Source organism: Dermacentor andersoni, chromosome 7, assembly GCF_023375885.2.
Source record: "Dermacentor andersoni chromosome 7, qqDerAnde1_hic_scaffold, whole genome shotgun sequence".
NCBI classification, from domain to species: domain Eukaryota; kingdom Metazoa; phylum Arthropoda; class Arachnida; order Ixodida; family Ixodidae; genus Dermacentor; species Dermacentor andersoni.
This window is the reverse complement of record NC_092820.1, coordinates 142,395,561-142,420,031: the sequence shown is the minus strand read 5'-3', so window position 1 is coordinate 142,420,031 and position 24,471 is coordinate 142,395,561. Positions and strand designations below refer to the sequence as shown.

The 24,471-nt window shown below is 46.1% G+C and overlaps 1 protein-coding gene across 1 annotated transcript in view; it reads left to right on the top strand.

Moving 5' to 3' along the window:
- sav (scaffold protein salvador) overlaps positions 1-24,471 on the top strand; it is a 41,019-nt gene that overhangs the window by 2,385 nt on the left and 14,163 nt on the right. Inside the window, exons 3-10 of the mRNA XM_050180906.3 lie at positions 1,315-1,669; positions 6,780-6,982; positions 8,808-9,083; positions 14,236-14,548; positions 16,811-17,035; positions 18,612-18,766; positions 19,226-19,287; positions 23,940-24,116. Of these exons, the coding sequence (XP_050036863.1) occupies positions 1,315-1,669; positions 6,780-6,982; positions 8,808-9,083; positions 14,236-14,548; positions 16,811-17,035; positions 18,612-18,766; positions 19,226-19,287; positions 23,940-24,116 (1,766 nt within the window). The remainder of the gene's footprint in view (positions 1-1,314; positions 1,670-6,779; positions 6,983-8,807; positions 9,084-14,235; positions 14,549-16,810; positions 17,036-18,611; positions 18,767-19,225; positions 19,288-23,939; positions 24,117-24,471) is intronic.

The following is a 24,471-nucleotide window of genomic DNA, read 5'->3' as shown; positions in this document are numbered from 1 at the left end:
TTTGAAAGCGAGAAACCGCTTTGTTTCCCCCGCCAACTAAAAACGCGACGTGTAACTTTGTTTAACTTGACGGTTGCATCGCTCGAATTGTAATAGCTGTTCTGACCTTTCCCTTCATCAAACTGACCTACATGTGCTTTTTGCTTTGCCGCGCGCTGCTTGTAATGCACGAAAACGCACTAGAAAGGAATTTAATTTTCTTTGCACCCGCTTTATATGTCTAAACTACCAGGTGCATATGGTTAATTTTTTTTATCATTAACCCCAGTTTCACATCTAGTGAAGCTTAGTTCGAAGCTAGGTAGTGTACCCAGCACCTCCACCACTTGTAACTGCTTGAACCAACACTTTAATTCAGCACCCTGCAGACAGAGCCTGTAGGCAAAGACAAGGTCAATAACTATGTACAGTAATAAAGGATGAAGAACATAAGCGCTTAAATTTTCCTCATATCACATTGCTACATAGTTTAAAAATGCAGACGTCCTTGTACTTGTATGCTCTACAACGACAGAACTGCGGGAATGCCTTGTTTGTATATGTTAACAGTGGACCAACAATGGATGCATCAGGCCGGATCCACTATATTGATAAGGAGACTTGTCTTCAGAAAACAAGTCCTCTTGTTGACACGGTGGCTTTAGCTCAAGGCATTTAGTTTAAGAAAACTTTTGTTTACATGTGTAGATAACATAAAATCACAATAGGCAGGCAATTTGTCTAGTCTGATAGTTCCTGGTTCAAAACAGGAAATAGGCCAATCCCCTGTTTGACCGCTGTTGGTTGGTCTTCATATTCCTCTAAAGCTCAGTCTTGTTCAGTTACCTGTTGCATTTCATGGCTACACCGACCGTCATTGTGTATTCTTGAATTTCCTGTAAAACAAATGCATGTTGCAAGTATAGTACCTTGTATAGCAGTTACAGATCTTGTGACTGACCACGTAATGCCTTGGCACTTTGTACCATTTGTTTTCATGAATAAAGGTATTATTATTATTATTATTATTATTATTATTATTATTATTATTATTATTATGAAACGAACATTTTGGTGCTCGCGCGGGTATGTTATTTGCGAGGCGCGCATATGCTTGATCTACGGAGCCCTTGCACAAGCATTGCGCAATGACCAAGTTGATTGTTTGGTGCCCGTACGGGCGCCAAATCATCAATTGTGCCGCTGTGCAGTGCCTTGTGAATAAGGTGCCCGTACGAGCACCGAAACTCCAATTTATTTGTCACTGCTATGACTTTAGGTGGCAGGACATTTTTCTTTCAAACCCTTGACTGCGAGTAATGCACCTCGTTCCAGTGGTGAACACCTGGACAACCGCGAACCACCGCCAGAACCAGCGATCGGCCGAAGAGGCGCAAGAGCAGTCTGCGTCGGAGCCTGCCAGCTTGGCTCAGAAATGCGCCCGAGCCTGTCAGAACCGGGCAGGCCAACAGAGCCTCTCGGTGCCACAGGGTGCCTCCGGAAACGCCAAAGAGCACAACGCTCCGCTGGGACCGTTTCTAAGGTCCGCGTCTCCGGTCCCTGTTGGGCAGCATTCGCATCTGAACGCAGCGTCGTCGTCGACGGCCGGGGGTGCGTCCCTGGGCGTGCCCGAACAAAGCTCGGCCAGCTCGTCGCCGAAGGCAAGGCACGCAGCGTCCAGCACTGTTGGGTGAGGCTTTATCTCTTTCCCGAGTCACTAATCCAGTTGTGTCGGTTGGATGTCGAACGTTCCAGCATCAGCTTCACTGGTAGCATGAGCCACCTTGCAGACGTGCTGATGGCAGTTTGCTTAGGATATTGGCTAGTTAACAAGGATTTTATTGTGTGGGTGTGCGAGGCTTGTTTTGAACTTGGCTTGACTTAAAACATAGTCATATGCGCACGTATAATGCTTTTTCAGAACGGAATCATCATGTAAAGTCTTTGTTTGCCCGTAATGCATCTTTTGCTATAGCTTACATTTGGTGCAAGTAAGTGAAGGAAGTGAAAATGGACAGTTGAAACTGATGCGCAGTGAGCTTGGACTTTCTATTTTTTCCAACTTTAGTGGCCAGCTGTTACTGCACACATGTGACAAAATTGCACAGGCCAACAAAAGCTTTTATGGTTTAAAGGGAGCGACAACCACCCAGAACGTGTCATAAGATGTTGGTTTAAATTAAATGACCATCACTTATAGAATTGAGCATGCTGTTTGCAATTTAATTAGGGATTAGAATTTTCACACTGGCACAGAAAATCCTGAAAAACAGTATGTCGCATCAACTTGCAGTGAAACCTTGGTGTAGAGATGCTTGCATTCAGATGACACTACCTAGGTCAGCTGCTATGAAGTGTGCCAGACTTATTGTTTGACATCGCATTCTTTATTATATGGGCGCTTGCACTTTATTCTGTGCATATTACGAGCTAAAGAAAGTTAATGCTGACAAGTGGTGCTGCCTTCACGGCAATTAGTGGAACGTGTCACAGAATAGTGGCAAACCTTGACATTCCTCATTGCATGACGGTGCATGTGAGGGCTTTTTTACGTTCTGGAGTTTTGAAGGGAATATGTCTAGTTCTGGGGTCTCCCTCTGAGATGCAAGAGCGCACATGTGGTTTGGGTGACACTCTGAACATGTAAAGGCGCTGTTTTGATTTCAAGAACTTAGCTTAATGTGGCTAAAAGGAGTGCCTTGACTTGTATATGACCACAGCAGTTGGACAGTAAGCCATGAAAGCATGTGGCTTTTATTGATGGAACTATTCAACACATCAGAGAACATGAACCTGATGAACATCGAGTTGATAAACAAAATATTACTTCCTTACGGCTAGGGCCGCGTTTGTCGCCTGCTTCCCGCAACTGCTGGCATACAGTCGCTATCGCACTCGCCTTTCACTATTTCCAGCATGTTTCCAACGTACCACTTCATGAACACAGTAAAGGTACTATCGGCATGAAATGTAACGCGAACAGCGGAGCGCCTAATTGACGGCGCACTACTGCATGCTGTCTATTCATTGCCATTGACAGGCGCGTACATCCGGTTTGACCGCATCGCGTGACGATGCTCTCCTTCTACTGCAATATTTTCCTTTCTGTTCTGGTTCTCTTTTATTTGAAAGCAAGAAAAGATGATGCTGCAGTAATGATGATTACAAAAACTGTACCACGTGCATAGCTATTTGCATTTCATTTGATGCTAATAGCACATACGGTTTCGCCGCACTGGGTGATAATATTCGCCCTATGCACTGTGACATTTTAGCTTGTTTTCCTTGGTTTTTTCTTTTCTCGTTTTAAAATAAAAGGACCAGAACAGAAATAAAAAGGGGGCGCATCATCGCCCAGCACGGTCAAACCGGATGGGCGCGCCTGTCAATGGTAATGACTGGACGGCACGCACTGTACTTTTAATTAAGTGCTCGCTGTCCACGTTTCGTTTGACGACGATGGTGCGCCATGATAAACAGTGCGACAACAATTTCTGAAGTAGCACAATGATTAGATAAATCCACATACAGGTGAGCCTCGATACAATGTGTACAGATATAACCAAGTAAATCTAAAATGTTTTTTTTCTGTATTAGCATGTAATGCACGTACGCTTAATAGCGAATTTCAGGTATGTAACTTAGTTGGAGCATTTTTAGTTTTGAAAGAAAGAAAGGGAAATGACAAAAGTATGTGGAATTTTAGGAAAATAGAAACTGAGAACACCCATCCCTGTATCAAAATCAATACTTATGTCTCTGATGCAACTTAATTGTAACAAGGTTGAGTGCGAAATCATCATTTTATGGTAGCTTAACAATCGCAGTGCCAGCGTTCCCTCTGTACTGCGGTTCATGTTAACTGGCAATGCTGTGGAAGCTACACATTTAGTGTGGCTGTAGGAGTTTCTTTCTAAGACTTGTTCATGATCTGCATCACCCTCTGTGTGGAATGGCTACATCGTATATTAAAAATACAGCTTGTGGACTTAAGATTACATCAAATCCTTATTATAATATATATATATATATATATATATATATATATATATATATATATATATATATATATATATATATATATATATATATATAGAGAGAGAGAGAGAGAGAGAGAGAGACTACACACCTTTTCATCGGGTGAGAAGGAAAGGGCCCATGGCGAGCCTTTGCTCCTCTCTGGCTTGTGCGAGCCAGTGCGGCATTGCTTGAATATGTTGCCGTCATGGGCTGCAGATTGATTCGGAGATGTTTTAACTTGTTATTTGTGTAATTTATGGGATGTGAGTTCATACGAAGCCGTCAAAGAACCACTGGGTTGCCTTTCGGTAACTACAGTATGCGGAAATTTGTCTCGCCAGCAAAAACATGCGACAGGCATCATCAGCCGCTGTGTGTGTATGTGTTGGGAACTATTTTGGCTGTATTAGTTTTTTTTTACTCAACGAAGAGCAGCGACGTCTGTAAATTGTAGGCGTAAATTGGAAAATGGTCACACTATCTGGTTGCTCGGTGTAAGAACTAAAACGTTATAGAGTGTTCGTGTACTGCCAGCCCAATGCAATCCTGAACACCTAAGCACCAACCATTGTAAAACATTTGCATCAGCCACCGGCATCGTTCTCACTGATTTCAAGTTTACTATGCTATGTCTATGTTAGCCTCCTGTAGGAGGCTGATGTCATAGCTCCAACACAGCGATCACTGCGGTAGGTAAACCAGCACGATTACATGTAAGCGTTGTGCTTTGGCATTGCCTCGTTGCCCTGTTGAGCCTTGATATCCAAAGGGGATAGCATAAAAAGGATCCCGAGGCTATTTGTGAGGACACAATTTCTGTGAAATGGGTGAGTTCGTGATGGAGAATGGGATGAACAAGACTGAGAAAAATAAAGTAAATAAAAGCACAGGCTAATGCCACATTAAGACCTAGCATGTTGATGCCGCATGCTCGGGCCATGCATTATAAACAACAAAGATCTATTAGCCAGCATCTACCACTGCTCTGGACGCTTGCACAATCGGCAGCTGGCTGCTCCACCACTGTACAAGTGTGACTGCACTGTATGCTGTTATCTTACTAACCAAAACTTTATTCGTGGGTGGAAACCTCATCCAACAAATGAGGTAGCTGCACAATGTATCTGCATAGAATAATTTGAGCACTTGTGAAACTAAACAGCACAGCTTATTCCTCAGTAGAACAGTACCCATGCTGTTAGGATCCCTATTATATGTTTTGTAGCCACTCATTGCTAGTGAACCACAGCTTAGGTTTAGTGGGAATGCCACAGTAAGGTCACATTCATGAAACAAATTTTCAGAAGTACACAACCGATCTCCTGTAGACTCATATACATGCGATTGTAGACTCAAATACATGCGTACACATTGCGCTAGGTGCTCCATTTGCTTGAACGCCAGTAGACACTCTGACCATGCTGACTTAACTCACTTCAGTGCATCTAACAGAACTGTGTCCCATGCGGAAGACGTCACGTCATACTAAATAGACAATGCGAGTGCGACATAACTACCAAACACTGCCACCATAGTACCTGCCATACAACACGGAACGCTTGCCCAAGCCAGCATGCCGACTGCCCATAGATGGCGCCACTGCCTATGCAATATGGCGCCCATAAAAGAAAGGTCTATACTATGTTTTGGTCACAAGCGCAAACTGTGTGCTGTTGCCTCGAGTGGCACAAAATATGCCACTCTGCTCGTTTGGTGGCATATTGGTTCAGATCTACGATGATTTTCATGTAATATTTATGCTGTATATTGTGACCTAGAAGCATGAGACTTAAAGGGACACTAAAGGCAAATACAAAGTCAAGCTAAAGTGTAAGATTAGTGCTCGAGAATTTCTAAGGCATCAATATTGTCACAAACAGAGCCTTAGTAATCGAGAAATCGAGGTAAATGCAGGACATGATTAGGCTCCCCCGGGACATTCAAGCACTGGCCCGATGATGAAAGCACTCCTCAGTTAGTTCTGTCACTAGTACTCAACTACTAGTTGCAAAAAACATCCTCGTATTGTATTATAAGATGAAATAAAGCGCTGCTTGTCCAGGTCCGTTTCATATTTAGAAAAAAAAGAACTTATTGAAATTACCATTGACAGCGATGCAGGTGGTCGAAAGGTTTCATTTTCGCTCGACTCTGTGCCGCCCACGCTTTCGTGTTTCAGTACTTTCCTGATTGTGTAGTACTGCGCTGGTTTGGCTGGCTCGCAAGACTCATACAAACTGCAAGTAGCAGAGAATTAGACTTCGATGTGATGTCGCGGGATGCCTGAATAGTCTACACTACTTGACTAAAAAGCAGCGCCGCTCTGTCTTGGCTCGGTGCTGCCGTCTGTCAGGCGCCGTTTTACTCACTGATGGCTGCAAAGCCAATATCACCGTTGCCCCGGTTGGGTGTGGTATATTTGAATTTTGATAAAGGTATTCGGACCCTTCAGATACAATTCTCTCATAAACTAGGCCTTTTCTTGGCACGAAACAAGCGTTGCGAGGTTTCTGGAAAGGTATTTAAACAGTCTACATCGACTTAGTATTTGCGTTGAGTATCCCTTTAATATGCTACATTGAATTGGGGCACGATGTACCATTTTTCGACCACAAATGCAATGAGTAGGAGAAGTCTTCCCTAGCCCCCGTAGTGTTGTCTGTGAAGTAGGAAACGGAGCATCGCTATAGCAGTCTCCGTAGGAAACGCTTGTGCTACGGTGGACTTGTGTCAGCTGATGATGATGGCGACTCTTCAAATCCTGCCACTCTGGCTTACAGGGGTGTGAGTGTCAGCGTGGCGGCAGCAAGGCCCATCGCCACAGTGCCTCAGCTGGTGCCACAGCAGGTGGTGCTCGTCTCTCCGCAGGGTCAGGCGCATGGGACCCACGTGTACGCCAATCCGTACGTCTCGCAGCGGCCATCTTTCGCCCATGAGTCACCCATGCATCTACACAAGGGTTCCACTGGCCCATTCTTTGAAGGCAAGCGAATCATTCTCTCCATTGGGACTGTTTGGAGCAATTGTATGGCAGGCATTGAAGTGTTTCTTTTTCTTCTTTTGGGAATTTAGTTTATTTGAGTAGTTAAAAATTTTGCCGACAAAGCAAAACAAAAGTAGTTTATAGTTTACCTGACTAAAGCCTCTGGCTCACTGGGACAGCAGAAGTTCTAAAAAAACTGATAAGAGTCACAAATAATGACTCAGTGCAAGTGCGTCTAATCATAATCATGACATTTTAGCAATAAAACAATACATCAGACTTCATTAAACTGATATCTATAAGTTCAAAGTCGCCATTATAACAGTGAAACAATTTATTTAGTTAATAAACATTTGGCGCATTCAGACTCATCGGCACTCGCCAAGCATTTTGCGATTAGAAGTAAAGTTTTTATTATACTCCTAAACATGCGAGTCATTTTTACATTTCTGACTTCGGCAGCAATGATGCTTCAGGGGGAATGGTTGAGACAAAATCATTTATACTTATTTACCATGCGGGCACTCTCTAAATGAGAGCATCCCAATAAGGCAAAGTACAGACGTGTTATCTGCTTGGAACCACTTACTATGCAAATACAAAGAAATGTGTTCTCTGTAAAAATACAATCAAACAAGGTTAAAAATATAACTTCGACTCAGGCATGCATAATCCACGAATGTTGTCCTTTAAAAGAAACGTGAACTATATTTACCCTGTTCCAATGTCCACCCAAATCTGACACTCACTGGGTTTCTGTGAGTTCAGTGGAAGAAAATAATTTGCACCCAAATCCACTGTACACTTGATTTTATTTTTTGTATTTTTTGGCTCATTCAGGTACTCTGTTCGCCTTGTTTCGAGCCCCTTCAGTTAAAGAAATATGTGTCACTGGTCGGATCGAATCTCAGTCTCCAAGCAGAATGCTCTAATGCTCAAAATGATTGTGTAAAAATGAAATTAAGAAAATTTAGTTGCGTGTGAGGAACTGAGCACGGGCCAGTAGCACGGTAAGTAACTATACATGGCGCCACACTAACAGTTGGCAAGGGGTGCAAAGTTGTACATATCGCACTTCAGCACGTACCATGTTGGGATAGGTATCTTGGGCACAACAGATAAAGTGAACAGTGATGTAATAGAGGTTGGAAAAGTGTGTGTATCATGCGAATTCTCTCGCATAACGTACACCACCATCGCAGATGGGTTCGCCAGAAATTACTTTGTGTATGATAGCAGCACTCGGGCAATTTTCAAACTGATTTTCTTAAGAAGGTTGCGCATTACAATCTGGTAAATACAGTATGAAAGTGGTGCCGTATTTACCTGAATCTAATGTGTACCTTTTTTCAGAGAAAACAGGTTTCAAATTTGCATACATGTTACAATCAAATACAAAAACAAAATTGCATGGAGGTAAAATCTGTATGTCTCATTTTTTTTTCCTTATTGCAAACGTGAGGGGCATGCTATATTTTTCTTTTACAAATCTGGGACATGTTGCATTCAGGTGCACCTTTATTTTATTTAAACACACAAAAAATTGGGGGCACGTTGGATTTGGAGGTGCGTTAAAGTCTGGTAAACACAGTAGGTTTCTTTAATGCAAAATTGTTTTATTTAACTCTTTTTTTGGCATGAGACAGAGCACCTTGCACATCTCGTTACTCTGTAGTTGTGCAGGTTCTCAATCACTTATGAGGGGGAAGGGTAGTAGGCAGCATACAAAACGCAACGCGAAGAAGTACGCGGATGACATAAACACTGCCCACAGACTCTTTTCGAAGTGATCAGCCACCAACCAGCTCACTTGTCGACTTTGCAGATTCTCAACACCAACAGCAGCAGCAGCCTCTGCCGTCACCATCATCGATGATGATCGGGGCAGCGGGGGGGATGCCAGAAGACCGGCTGGCCCTGGACTCGGCATTGCAGGACAACTACTATCACCAGATGGAGGAGAACTACCAGATCCAGCTGTACCACCAGCAGAAGCGGCAGCAGTACGCACAGCAAAGCCACAACCAGCTGTCGCTTCACCCTGCCGAACACCACCAACCCCTCCACAGCCCGGGCCCACCGCACATCACTCGGGTGTCCGGTGAGGGCTCCTCTGTGGTGATCCCAAACCACATTTACGTGAAGGCAAAGCCAGCTTGTCGTATTTACTTATATATACTGTAATCCGGAGTTGGGGTTTTAGCAGAGTGGAATTACATTTATTGGTTTTTGCAAATTGGCAAACAACTGTAACAATAGAAGACAATGAGCAAAACGAGAACAAGGTGAAAGCCGTAGCATTTTCTTTTCTTATTTTTTAACGAGCACCGGTTTCTGTTGCTCCTTCTATTATCTCTTTCAGAGGCACGATAGCCCACGACCACCAGCGAAACGGGTAATAGAGGGCTGCTGTGCACGCCGTTGACACGTTGGCACTTGACAGGCGGCCGTGTCCCTGGCGTTGTGCACCACACTCCTTTAATTCTCAATTCGACACCCTCGCCGCTAACACACCTTCGCTCGTTGCCGCACCCACCCGCCTTGCGCCCTCTCCCTTTTAAAAGAACCCCACCTGTATATACTGTGGTGAGGAAAGCATGTGTCGCCTTGAAGAAGACAAGTCCACTTGTCGAAACGTTGGCTCCTGCAGGCTCCTGCTTTCACCTTGTTCTCGTTTTGCTCATTGTCTTGAATTTCCATCTCCCGCCTTCCCCGTGTTTTCCCTGTAGCAATAAAAGAAATATGCGGAAAGGAAGTACATAATTTGGCAATGTAAACACAATGACGTACCGGAACCAAGCGCGAGAGCATATACCGTATTTACACGATTGTAAGTCGACTCGAATGTAAGTCGACCCCCCCATATCGCGTGACAGGAAAAAAAAAAATGGAGAGCATACCTGAGGGCGCATTCGATAATGAAAATTTATTAGTAGCTGACATGGTCACTGGACTACAGTCAAACCCGGCTATATCGAACTCGCAAAAAAACGCCTATCAGTTCGATATAGAGCATAATTCGATATAAGCCTGCTAAATAATTGGATGTCATAAAAGCACATACCATTTATAAAATCACTTTATTAACGAAACTAGCTTAGTTTGGCATAAATTAGTCCTGCATTTTCTTCTGCTTGGGCAATTCCGCTGCCTGCGACGCACGCACTTCCCCACGTTGTCTAAGGAGTCGGAGCAGCTGAGGCCGCAACCTTCCGCATTCGCGCAGAAGCGCCGGACTTATGCGAGTGCACCAATCACTTCGGAGGATGTGGGCAAAGGACCGTAGTTGCTTTCCTCAATGTGCCTACTTTCATTTGTGCTCGGTACGATGTCGGCGATGTAGTCTTCGTTTCCGGGCTCTACCGTGGTCGTGACACCATCATCTGCACTCACAAACTCGTCCACCGTTGATTCGAATGTCCCGAAAATTTTGACAGCTCGCTCCAAACTTCGGCAACACCGGCAACGGCTTCGTCGCATTCATCAGAATTTACAGTCCTCACCGAGCACGCGGAAACCGGCACGTATGAAGAACCCCTCGTACACGGCCGTGCGTACGCGTCGGGCACCGGGTTGCGAGTCTGGCCACTTTAGCCCTAATCGTGCCGAGAGTGCTCCTCGGAATCTTGCACGCTGCGGGGACATCCAACTTCTCATCGCGTTCGACGCGATTTATGATTTCGAGCTTCACGACGAAAGGCGAATTCTGCCGCTTCATCACGGCAACACTGTGGGAAAAGGCCCACAAGGCGCAAACACGATAAACCAGAGAAGCAGCCAGACAATTCGCACTTTCGCCACAGAACACCTATCTTTCGCCATCTAGCACGAAGAAAGCACAAGAGCCTCTGATTGGCTGTCTGAGCAAGCGCTGTAGGCGGGCCAGGATCATTTTTTGCTGGGGAGTGTCGCTAGATAGTGATCTAAAGAAAGGACGGACGCTTGATTCTGCAGCCCGTGAGGGAGCACGGCGAAGCGTCGTCAGGGGAGAGGGGGTGGCAAGTGAAAGATGATAGAGAAAGAGGGAGGATGTGGCCTAATAGACTCCACTATGCACGACAGGGGGAGTGTCGACGGCTCGCCTGAACAGCCCGAGGCAGCGCGGTCACGGTAGGGAGAGCGGTTGGATGGAGCCGCGCCGCCGGGTTTCCCCGCTACCGCGAGGGAAAGCCAACTTCTGGGGCACTTTTCCGCCGCTTGACGTTCGATATATCGGGAGTCACTGCAATATTTGTTCGATGTAAGCGTAATTTTTGCTATATATACTTGTTGTAACTATACCGTGACCAGAAATTGTTCGATATATAGAATAATTCGATGTAAACGGGTTCGATATAGTCGGGTTCGACTGTACTCATCTTCACTAGTGCTGCCGTTGTCATCGTTGCTGCGGTCCCACAGTGCATCGTGGTCCAGCGAAATTTCACATTTGGCAAACGACCGCACCACGACATCTTGTGGAACAGCAGCCATCAGGGAGGCTCTTTTGACAGGTCCTGTTGGCGTAATTTCGCGGTATTCTGCCGCCAGCCACTCGTACTCGCGGTGGAGCAGTGCCTTAAAAGGCGAAGGTCCGGGCTTGTTTCATGACCATGTCGCACTGCACTGGCAGGGATCGATCACGCATTTCAGCGACGTACGCCGCAAGCTTGGCCTACAGCTCCGGAAAGCGTCCAGACTTCGGCACATGGGGAATTTCTCACTTGCCGTCACAGGTGAAAATTTCGCTTCGCTGCAGTCGCCACCCTCGCACCACCCGTTTGTGATTTGTTTTTTTGGCGTAAAGGATGGCAGCCCTCTTGAACGCTGCTGTGAACGAGTGCCGAACGATTAGTGGGCCTGGAGCACTCCTGACGGCTGGGGAAGCATAGAAGTAGCACGTAGCCGGCAGTCAAGTGGAACGCGTCAAACCAATGCCAATGCCTTTCAACAGAGAAAGAGAAACCCGCGAGCGGTGTCTGCTCTTCCATGAACTACCGATACTCCCTGCAAACGCTGCCGTTCTGAGGGTGCCGCCGCAAATAGGAACAGCGGTGCTTCCATCAACTATCGACAGCCCCCTTCCCATGAGTGTTGCGTACACTGTAAAACTCTCAAAAATGTTAAAAAACCCTTCCGAAAAGCGAACAAACAGGCGAGATAGCGAAAAGATACGGGTAGGGCCATAGAGAAAACGTAAAATTGTAACTACGTTGTAGCTCCCGTTGGTCTCGCTTTTTTGGCGGGGCCGTGTTTTGGTTTTGATTGTAAGTCGACCGCCCCAACTTCAGACTTTCAAATTTTAAAAAAGTGGTCGACTTACAATCGTGTAAATACGGTAATAAACATAGCGCGACGTGCAAGAAGTCACTGCTGTAGGTGTACAGCAGAAATGTTTACGGATAGTTGTGAAAGGACTTCATTAGTGAGTTTATTCCATTCACTTATTGTTTGTCCTAGCAAAAAATGAATACATAAAAGTGTTATTTCGAGTGGAAAAAGGGAGTTATGGTCAAGGCGTGTCTCTGCCTTGTGGCATATTCTGTAGGAAAAGAAAGTATCCGTGATATGTCTACCTTATGATATATAACCTTTAACTGAAACAAATATTTCAGTCTCAAAACATGATTTCCTTGCGTTAGCATTGAGAGGTTGGCTTTTGCTAATAATGATCTGATCGAAGTTCGCGTAAAGCTGTTATAAGTAAATCTCGCCACTCTCTCTCGCATTTTTTTTTCAGTTTGGTTAACATATTCCTGAGTGTACGGGTACCAATTATAGATGCAATCTAAAGTTGGCTGAACAGTTGCCTTAAATGCAATAAGGCGGACAGCGGGAGCAGAAAGTTTGAGAGCTTGTCTTAGATAAAAGAGCTTATAGTTGGATGAGCTAATTACAGCATTTGTGTTTCGTCCAGCTAGGGTCATGTGAAATCCACAGACCAAGATACTTGTAGTGCTCCACTTCCAGCAGAAAGACGTTACAAGCTGAATATGTGTAATGAAGAGGATTACGTGTATGCGAAATTTTTATGAAAATAGTCTTTTCAAAATTAATAAACATTTGCCATTTATCACAGCAACGAACAACCCTTTGAAGTGCTTCGTTCAAATTTTGATCTTGCTGGCTTTCGATTTCCGAGTTAATGATGCAGTCATCTGCATATAACTTAACTTTTACAGGCATGTCTTGTATTACATCATTTGTAGATAAAATAAACAGAAGGGGCCTGAGCACAGAGCCCTGAGGGACACCAGAGTCAACTGGTACTGCGTGGGAACAGTGATCATTAAAGGAAACATACTGTTTTCTATTTGAGAGATGAGCAGAAATCGAATTTGCAAGCTGAGTGTTTTTAAACATTACATCTAACTTAAAGAGTAGTTTATTTTAAGAGACTTTATCAAAAGCTTTAGCGAAATCCATAAAAATTGCATCAATCTGTTTTCCAGAATTTATAGCTTAAGTGAAATCATGTATGGTAGTTACTAATTGAGTGCAAGTAGAAAACCCTTTCCTGAATCCATGTTGAGAACTTGACAAAATATTATACTCAACTAAAAATTCTGAAATATGCTTATGTATGAGGTATACGTTCAAGAATTCCTTGTACCGTCGCATTCAATATGAGCTGCAACCTGGTGCCCATGGCGAAAGAGGCCCAAAAGCTGCGAGGCAGCGCCAGTGTGCGAAAAATCCGAGAACTGAATGCCAAATGGAATTCGTTACACCAACTTTTCATACGTCGTTCTTTCACCACCGCCACTTGTATTCAAACCCATGTCCTTGTGGCAACATACAGTTTGGAGCTGGACATGCCAACTGCTGCAATAAATCACACAGCTTTGGCATTTGGCAACTTGTGCGGGGTTTTGCACCTGACACAACAGACTCCGAGTGGTGGCACCTGTGCCTGTATTTCGGAGGGCACACCAGGTAACACTGTAGTGGACAAACTTGACGCTGCGTGCATCACAAAGAAACAGTACTTGTATTTCTTTAGAAGGTGGCAAGGTCAAGCTAAACCACTTGAATGAGTTCAAGGACTCACTGGACAAATAGAGTTGAGGCGTGAAGGGGGGGAAGAAAACAGATAAGACAGGCACAGACGCCTGCTTCAACTCTACTCAAGTTTAGTTTTATTACCTACAAGACTCCCTAAAGAGAAAGCGTTACGCAAGGGAGTGTTTACATAATGCTATCATCTAAACCACTTTAAAGCTTTGAATCGCCAGAGTACGACGGCTTTCTTTTGCATTCCCGTCTTCATCCAGTGAATGCCGGAGGCTCCAGCCCCATGAGCAGCAGTGGCAGTGTGAGCAGCCAGCACCCGCTGCCATCGCCGGTGTCGATATCGGCCACCACGGTGGTCACGTACACCCCGGGCATCTTCAGCTCTAGCCAACTGCTGCCTGCGGCCATCACGAGTGCTACCGCTGCGCTTCCCATCCCGAGCGGCCACCTCGCCGTGTCTGCCGCCGGCGCCGTGGCGACGACTGCGTCTCCCACGTCCAGCCATCCGCAGCTTCTCAGCCTTGCACCGCAAAACGTGTCCTCCGCCGGCGGCAGCAATACGTCCCTGCAGAGGTGCGAGTTTTGCCTTTCTTCTGTGGCAGTTAGGGTTGCTGAAATGCAGCGAAACCGGGTTGTAGCGAAATGGTTTGTAACAAACTAGTGAACATAATGAAGTAAGTTAGTGCTGCCCTTCAATATGATTATGACAGTGTTATACTGTGGCGAGATTCTCAAATAAAACTTGAATGAAATGAACTGAGTGAAGGAGGGACCTCCTTCTGGATGACTACAGTTGAGCCCGCTTATAACGAACCTGAGCATCACGCGGAATTCGTTCGTTGTATCCAGAAGTTCGTGATATGTGGACCACACACAGAAATTGACATCAATCAAGACAAAAATATGAGAAAAAAAACGGTGATCGTTGTCTGCCTCTTCAGAGCACATCCAGTGACGGCGGTTTCAAGCTTGTTCAAAGCTGCGATGTGTTCTTCACCCAAGGCTTTTAAGTACACAATATTTCTAAGTGCCTCATAATGGCTCACTGCTGTGGTCGCGCTTATAGGTGCTGGCTCCGATGGATCGCTGTCGTCATCCGATGCTTCGGCGTCGCTTGATGCCCGCACTTCCCGGATGGCGGTCTCGTCGCAAAACGACTCCGCAGCTTCAGCAGCGTCGTCTACATCAACAAAATCTTGCCAATCAAGATCGCAGCCGGCCAGGTTAGCGTCAACAACGCGTCGCCACAAGTCGTCAGGCTGGCTTTGTTGAGTGTCTTCAATGCCTGTTTCAGGTGCGTCGGCAAAGCCGGCCTTGCAAAAACAATTCCGGATGCATTAGGGTGTCACTTCCATCCACGCCGCTTTGATCTTTTCGACCGCCGAGTACAGCGAGACCTGCAGAGGCACATTGGCAGCGGGACACCAGTAGGAAACAACGGCGACAACGCTAGCATAGCCAGCACAACCACAAGCAAGAAAAAGACAGCCGCGCAGTCATGTGAGACGCAGTGGAGCAACGTTAAGGGGGGGGGGGGAGGAAGAAGAGGGGGTACGAAAGCACGTGACCATGTGCTACGTTGTTAATTGGTGGAAAACAGCCGCTGCGCTGACGTCGACGATGGTGAGTGGGGTCCCATGGCGAATGAGCTGTCACTTTCGGGCTTCCCTTCGACTTGCGTGTTCACATGGCTCATGCCTGCTGGGCCAGCGTTTTTTTTTTCCTCGTTTTCGCGGCTATCCCCTCACCGCATCGCCGCTCCTCCATGCCTCCGGTGAGATGCCGCGGGAAAGCCGATTCTCGGAGCATGCACAGCACAGGGTCGGCGGCTCTCATCACGTGGAAAGTGGTCCGCGACACCAAGGCGTTCGCTGTAGCCGATCGGCTAGGCTCACGGGCGTTCGTTGTAGCTGAGACCGAGCGCCATAGCCCTCATGTATATTTTGACGGTCACGCCGGACTTGTTCGTGATAAACGAGCGTTCGTCTTAAGTGGGGCCGTTATAAGTGGGCTCGACTGTACTTACTGTTGTATTCTTAATAAAGATTGGTGGGGCGGGAATGCACCGCCTTCGGGGCGAGAGAAAGGGAGTTCTACTCCGGCGGTGGCTGTTTACGGCGCGGTGCCGTACGTTGAAAGCGATCTGCGATTTGAACAATGTGCGCCCAGTGCCGGTAGCTTCCTATGCACTGTGCTTTCAGCATTCGCGTTGAAGCCAGAGACAGCGTGAAGGTGAATTCGCTCGCTGCTGCTGCCGCGCTTATCTTGCTTAATTTGCTATTGCATTTGATGCTTCACCTTTCAGGTGAAACTGCGGCTTTTCTTGTTAGTTTTTTGCTTTGGAAGTTCGTCACTCACTCTTTGCAATAGAGTTGTTAGACATTGCGACGAAAGCTTCGGAAGTGAAGCATTACGGATATTACGGACTTCGGATAAAACGGACGCATTTTGTCGGATTATCAGGATCCCTTCTAACGAGAATCACCCGTATTGAGATGTTCTGTTGGTGAGCTCATACGAGGCTGCAGTGGTTGCATTTCTCTGGGGGCAGACTGCGATGGTGCCAGTGTATGTAGATTTAAGCCCACATTAAAAAAAAAAGCCCAGGTCGTCGAAATTAATTGTGCGTTATTCTTAATGAGCAGTAATGGTGGCATTAAAAGAAATATTGTATCAAGAATGTGTATGTTTTTGTTTTGCAAGACCATCCACTCGCATTCAGACGTATAGTTTCGCACAGAGGCTGCTCTGTCTATTTTTTGGCACTGCAGCTCGTCGATTGCCAGCGTCCCGTCAACCGCAGAATCTGATTGGATTTGGGGGGGCTGTGTGCAGGTTTCCAAACAGCGGTGGAGGCTCGCAGCCACGACTGGCGGCCAAGAATGCAGAGGAGCTTCCCCTGCCACCAGGTTGGACCGTGGACTACACAATGCGCGGTCGGCGCTACTACATAGACCACAACACCAAGACGACCCACTGGAGCCACCCTTACGAGAAAGAGGGTCTGCCCACCGGCTGGGAGCGTGTTGATTCTCCCGACCATGGTGTCTATTATGTCAAGTGAGAGCTGAACTCCTTTTGTTGTTGTCATAGGTCAGCACACTCACTCACGACTACATCGACTCATCCGCGCTCTACGTTGATTTCACAGGCTTGGGCTGGACGAATGAAGGGAAATGAGTTCCTGTGAGTTTGAGTGGACGGGAGTGTGTGACTCTTGGCGAATGTGAGCGGGCGAGCGTAAGTGCTGTTAAGTATGAGTGGACACGATTATGAGCGTTAGAGGGTGCCAATATAATGCAATGCTGGCGAGCGTGTGCGCAGGCTGTAATATGAGTATGAGTAAGCACTGAGGAATATGCCTTGCAGCTTCCTTTGCAGTGCGGCCCGTTTGGCCGTACCGCATGACCCGCATCTTCAACATGCTTTTCACTACTGCACGCACATCCTGATTACTTTTTCGCCAGTGAATTAGTTGACAATAGTTCGTCCTTCCATCGCAATGTAGCCACGGGTTTAATGCCATCATGTAGCCTGCTGTAGAATCTGTCTTCATCTTCAACAGCTCATTGCACATGCATTGCACTGTGTCAAAACGAGTCTATTGCTTGCCGCAATCGCTGCGAACAAAACTGTGGTCACTATTGGAATGATAATGAATGTCAACCACGCAGTTCTGGGAGTGTTAGTGGGGAGTTAAGAAAGTTTCGTCTATGTGGAGTCCACTGTATTTCTGTCACCATCCTGTGATGGCAATGGCAATGACGCTGTCTACGTTGGCTCTCATGGTAGGCGGTTGCAAACGTTGCGAATGCAGTTTTGGTTTGGCATCAGATTGCATCGTGCAGTTGTAATGCTGGACGTACGCGCAGTAGTGAAAACCACTTTTATTGGGGCGAAAGCGGCACACATTACAGACGGCTAAATATTGCAATCATTCATGTTGAACTAGTACCGTTTTGGTTTCTTACTTTTGAGCGCACGTCAACAGCAGCTGATATGTGTTCAATGTATTCACGGTCCCGCAAGTTCCACCAATACAAACACTGCAGCTAAAAGGTTCGCGATTGGGGTCACCATGTAGGGGTCAAGCATGTGTGTGCTGACAAGGTGAGCTTGAATTATCCAGTGAAAGATAATTTTCGTATCAAAATAATGAAAATTTGGACCCATAGAAATGGGTGCTGGACGAAAGCTTCGGTCCCGATCAAGTTGACAGAAAAATCGAGTTAACAGACGTCTACCACATAACGGCCAACAGCAACAGAATGTAGATGGAAGTACAAGACATACACGCAAAAGGCACAGTACGAAACCCCCATGTGCAACTCGCAACAAACGTTGGCGTGACAGCAACGAAGTCCCTGCAATGACGGATAATTGCAGACCGCACTTACGAGTCCTGCAGTCGCAGCCCCTGATTTCTGCACACAACTCTTTTTTTCTCGGGTCACTTCATCAAAAGCAGGTGAAACACGAAACAGCACGTCACTCGCAACAGTAGTTGGCACGGTTAACGAGACAATTGCCACAACAGTCCTCATTTTCAGACACCAGTTAGACAAGGAAAAGTTCTGCAAGTGCGGGTCCTGATTTTCGGCTGAACCTGTCTCTCTCTCTTTCTCCCTCTCTTTAGCCACATCACCAAGCAGGCACAGTACGAGCACCCGTGCGCCACTCAGTACGGACAGAGCGGCAGCTCGCCCCCCACGGGCCACCTGCCACCTCCCCGGCACACGAACTTCCACCAGCACAGCGTGCTGGTACCAGCCAACCCTTACCTCACAGAAGGCAAGTAGCAGACGATCCCTTTCAGTCCAATTTTATTGCGATGGCAATTATACGGACATGCCAACCACGCTCGTGGCGTTGCCATTGTGTCCAGAACAGACGCGTGGCATTGGCATGACTATGGGAAAACAGCGCAGACGACGGGATGGGTGAAACGGAAAAACACAGTGCACTGATATGACCCAGCACGTTGTGTTTCTGTTTCAGCCGCCCCGCCATCTGCACTGTTTCACCATAATGAACATAAATGTGATCCATAATGAATGTAAACGCCAGTGGTTCCAAGCACTGGCATGATGTTCTGGAAAGACTACCACTCTCGTGAGGGCACACCTTCATGAAGGTGGTCTCACCCTCACCTGTCCTCGCCCTGGTGAGGACAAGTGACGGTTAAAACAGTCGATTTTCATGTTGATTTCTATAAATTGCGTTATTTGTGTGTGTGTTTTTTTTTAACAGAGATCCCGAAGTGGCTCTACATCTACTCAAGGGCACCTCAGGAGTCCGACCACAAGCTGAAGGTGCGAGCTTGCCACTTGCTGTGTTGTCTTTACTTCTTTTTTAAAGTCCAGCAGACGACACATAAAAAAATTTTTGCGGAAAGCACTGACGGTAGAGAGAGAGAGCAAATGATAAATGAAAGGTAGGAAGGTTAACCAGGACTGAGTCCGGTTGGCTACCCTACACTGGGGAAAGGGAAAAGGGGATGGAAAGATTAGAAGAAGAGAAAGTCCACTGGGGATATCGTTCAGTCACTCAGTCCGGATCACAGACGCTGACTCAATCTTGTAGCTTTCAAATATCGCAGCAGCGCTATTGTGGCCTTTTGTAGCTGCGATATGCGAGGCCATGGTCCCAAGATCTTGTTTAAGGTGAACGGCGTTCTATCTAACTGAATGAGAGCTGCGCTGAGGACATGTCTTTCGTTTTCGAAAGATGGGCAGTAGCACAGTAGATGTTCTATAGTTTCCTCGACACCGCAGGCATTGCAGTCGGCGCTATCAGCCATTCCAATCAAAAACGTATATGCATTGGTGAATGCCACGCCCAAGCGTAAGCGGCATGGCATTGTGTCCTAATTATGCGGAAACCCTGGTAGTTGCCAATGTAAGTGAATAGCCCAGAATGAGAAAGCGAGCAAACGAATGAATATTTTCCTTCCCGAGTCTGACCATCGACCATCCACGAAGACGACCGGAACTAGCAAAGAAAGCTATCCACTTTATAAAGCAGCCATTTTAGATGCTCGAGATGCGTGGAATTTTTGTTCCTGCTGAGGTTATTCAGAATAGCACATAGATTCCTACAAAAATTGCTAGAGGAAGCTCTGGCACTAGCGCACTACTACTACTACTACTACAGCACTATTGAAGCAGCTAGTGTCTACTGAAGCAGCAATGAAGGTCGGTTCAGTTAGCATGGGAGGAATGATCTGTAGTACATGAAGTTAAACTTTATCCTTCTGGCTTCAAACGACTTCTTTGTGACTTTGCAAATTGATCACATTCAGCAAAATTATAGACACTGTACAAATCCGCACACCGGCGACGGCTCCCTTTGAGTAAGAGGAATGTCTCTCGAAAACTGCAAGAACTGGAAGCAGTTGCAAAGCCAGGAACATGCCACAGTTGTCATGCTTTAGGCATCGCCTATTGCATTATAAATGCAGCAATCAACAGTGATTATGTTTGCGCAGAGACTTATTGCCTTCATGCATTTACAAAACTTAGACAGGTAAAGCGCAATGAATAACACTGCAAGAAACGTCTCAAACCACAAGCACTAACATTAAGCAATCTGTGTACTATCCACCATTCATGTGGTAGCTGAATGAGTGTAACCGCAGTGTCATGGTTTCCTGTAGTAATTTTTACGGCGAACTGTGGTCACTAGAAGTTGTTGTCGATGGCATAAGGTGCAGATAACAAATAAAGAAAAGCACCATTTAGCCCAAACTTTCACAATACAATGTGACCTTGTCGATACATTCCTTGCTGTTGCGTTTTCCTAGCTGCTACATCACATTTTCGTGGTTCTGAACCTAAAGCCCATTGACTGCTATGTATTATATTTCCATCTGATACGTTGCCGTTCTGCAATGTTCCCGCGTCATGCACTGTATTTGAATGCAGCGGTTATGTAAATTTAGTGGTGCAAAGGCAAATTTGCTCTTCTACGTTGTTACGGAGGCGATGAACATATACGGCGAGCCCCACCCGTGGTCCCACCTGTGGCCTCATCCTGAAATGCTGGAAGCACGCGATCATCAGTCCCGATAAGCACGTCTAGGTGCGATTGCGGTGTTTATCAGTTACCTGAAGCCTGCTTTGCCGCAATACAGTGGTGTTATGCATAGGAGCATACACTGAGAAAAATTATTTTTTCTGTATCAGTAAGCTAGTCTTCTGCAATATCGGAAACACCACTCTTGCCACTATAAGATGCTTGGTGAGCCACAAAAAGTGCAATAACAAAAGACTGGTGGCAACACCTCCCTGAAGCTTCCGCACCATCTCGCTGTGACATCAAGGATTTTGACAGCGTCTTGTAGGGCCCAGTTAATTCTTTTAGTGGTAAAGACATACCATAAAATTCTGAGCAAGCACCCCCTCTCCTCCTCCCCCCCCCCCTCAAGCAAGTTGAAATTACCGGCAAAATGTGTGAGGGGCGCTTTCCGGGAATGGCACCAAAATTCGACGTGGCGAAGACGAAATTTTCCCGCAAGAAAAACAAATATGCAGTGGGCATGGATTTAAAATTTTGTTTAACATTAATTTTATAAAGCCAAAGATTTGTTAGTGCTGTTGATCAATCTCAAAACAAGTTGAGCTCAGCTGCAGTGCATGGCTACCGACAGTGGACAGCGAACTTTGGCTTGGCCGTTCTCACATCGTAGCTGGCAGTGCCACAAATATCAGCGTGTTTTCTCCTTCATGTGAAATTATTGCAAGGAGAGGGTAAAGCGGCGACAACTGTAACAAAACATCGCCACTTGGGAGAATCGGCGGTTTGTGTTCTGAAGCGCCGTTTGCTACAGATTCGAAGTGAGCCAGAAAATGTCCAGCGACAATATCGGTGGCGAGCGATTAGCGTCGATGAGCATAGCCGCGACCGCTCCTCTGTTGCTGAGCGCCCATGTTGCTGTGCCGCAGCGAAATCCTCTGCACTGTGTGACAGGCAGATCTCGCCTTTCGCCAGCAAGACTGCTGTCGGGTGGCAGTCGCAGACTTCAAACTGCGTGTGGCAAGTTGCCATTTCGCTAACAGAGACGCACAAAAGCCGTGGAAACTTCTTTTTGTTAACTGGATGTGGCAGGCCGATGTTGCCCGAGTACGGTGCAATAAGGGCACGGAGCAAAGGACAAAGGGTGGGGGGGGGAGGGATGGGCTTTCCCGGAACGGCGCAGAAACTCAAAATTAGCAGTGAAATTGAAGGAGGGGGGGGGGGGGGGTGCTTGCTCGGAATTCTGCGGTAGTGTTTTAAAGGAGCCCAAAATTGAACATGGCAAGTTTCTGGAACTTCTGCTGAGGCAATGCGGCCTAAATACACACAAAAATAAGTATCTTGAGATCCGTGACATCACAGTGATGTACTGGCGTTGGGCATTCAGTGTGAAATCAAAAAAGTAAAATTTTGACTTCCATTTTCTCTTCTAATAATCAATCTATTATTTCGAAATTCGCGACAGCAGAGTTTTCAAAGAATGCTTCATCCGTCTAAGTGATTTAGTGTTTTGCTTTAGTGTCCCTTTAAAAGTGCAAAGGGGCCACTGTCATGGAAAATAGTATGTATCTCTTAATTGCGCATCCATAATCTCCGGTCATAGTATGAGCACTGAGGTGTCTAATAGATGTACTGGCAGTCATTCAAAGCTGTTTCTGACATTGCTGTGGTGATTTGGGGCCTTCCTCACTGTTATGTTTCTCTTGTGCCGTCCCTTGTAAAGCTTATCAACGTGGTACTGCTGTACTTAGCTGTGGAGCCAAAACTTGGAGGGTAACAAGGAAACTTGAGAAGCAGCTGAGGACCTTGCAATGAGTGGTGGAACAAAAAACAAAAGCTGTAATGTTAAGACAGGAAATAGCCAGTGAGTCACTGATTGTAGGCAAAATTGAAATGGAAAAAGTTTAGTTGACCAGCTCGCGTGGTGTCTAGAACAGATACTCGATGGTCTATTAGTGACAAGAAATGGTTGGAAGAGAAGTTAAATGCAGTTGAAAGCAGCAAAGGATTATATGAGGTGATAAGATTTAAAAATTAGTAGACTTGGGTTGTAGTTGACTGACACAAGACAGCTGTAATTGGTGATTGCTGGAATAGGTTCTGAAATGGACATAAACGATCTCACCTTGTAGTGATGGTAACGAACCAGACAGTACTATAACTGTGTCTTGAACCTAACTATTTATTGGGCAGACTTGTGCTTAGAAAAACAAGTAACTCTGAAAGCGCTATGATAGCGCCAAGCACAGTTGTCGGTCGTTGAACCCTGATTTCAGGGGTTGTCTCTGCTATTTACACGTGTATCACTGTACGTCCCAGACTAAAATCAATGGTGCTCGCACACATTGAAGAATCAGCAACACTGTTTGCATCATGTGCGCAATCAGATTAGACAGGATTCTTTTGGTATAGAATCAATGACTGCAGTCAAGAATCTTGAATACAGCATGCTCGTTCTATGCTGAGTGACAAATCAGTTAACAGCGACATTCTAGTGGAAAACAGTCACCTTTGGAAATCAAAACAGTGTATGCCTGATTATAAAACGATGGTATGATCATGATGGACACTGCCCTCACAAAGGCAGTTGGAAACTTTGGTATTTGATATTTATTTATTTATATCACACAAAAATGCACAAAGATTGTGCAAATTGTGATGAAGGTGGGAAAAAAGCTGCACGCCCAGCCGCTTGACTGGCCCCAGCTCCCTGTTCACTCGGCAACAGACAGCACAGTTTAGTACATAATTATGATGAAACAGCAAGTCGGAAAAAAATTATTTTTGAGATGATACTATTGTATACCATGAGCATTCTGCAATTTTCTTTAAAGGCATTGCATGGTTGCTTTGATCTCTTTTCCCGGTTTGTGCACACCGCACTAAATCTCAGCTGTCATCCTTGAGACATAAGGAGTTCCTGAAAAACCCCTTTTCATCACCTCTGCAGTGGAACCTTTTCCGGCTGCCGGAGCTGGAGTGCTTCCAGGCCATCCTGAACCGGTTGCACCGGCAGGAGTTGGAGGAGGTGGTCATGAGTTATGAGGTAAAGCGCCTGGCCATATCCAAGGAGTTCGAGCGGCGCCATGCGCTAGAGCTGGCCAAGGGTCGCAAGGCGTCCACCAAGGTACATGGGCTTCCTTTTCCCAATGGGCATTGCATGACCTGTTCGGAGGACATGGGTGCACGCACGGTTGACGAGGAAGACAAGTTGGTCAAAAGTACGACACCGATCACGAACCAGATTAGAACACAGTATTTCGGTATCCGCACAGAAGCCTTGTTTCTAATGCACAGAACTAGTATCGTGTTCACTGTGAACAAGGTTCCAGCATAAAGCGCGGTGCGCTAGTACGTGGGAAGTGAAAATTGTCATCTTTGTCATGTCATCGCCATCATCACATGGTCATCATGCGGTCATCGTCATGCCACTGTTGTCACGTGGTCATTGTCTTGCTGTTGTCAAGCCGTTGTCATCACAC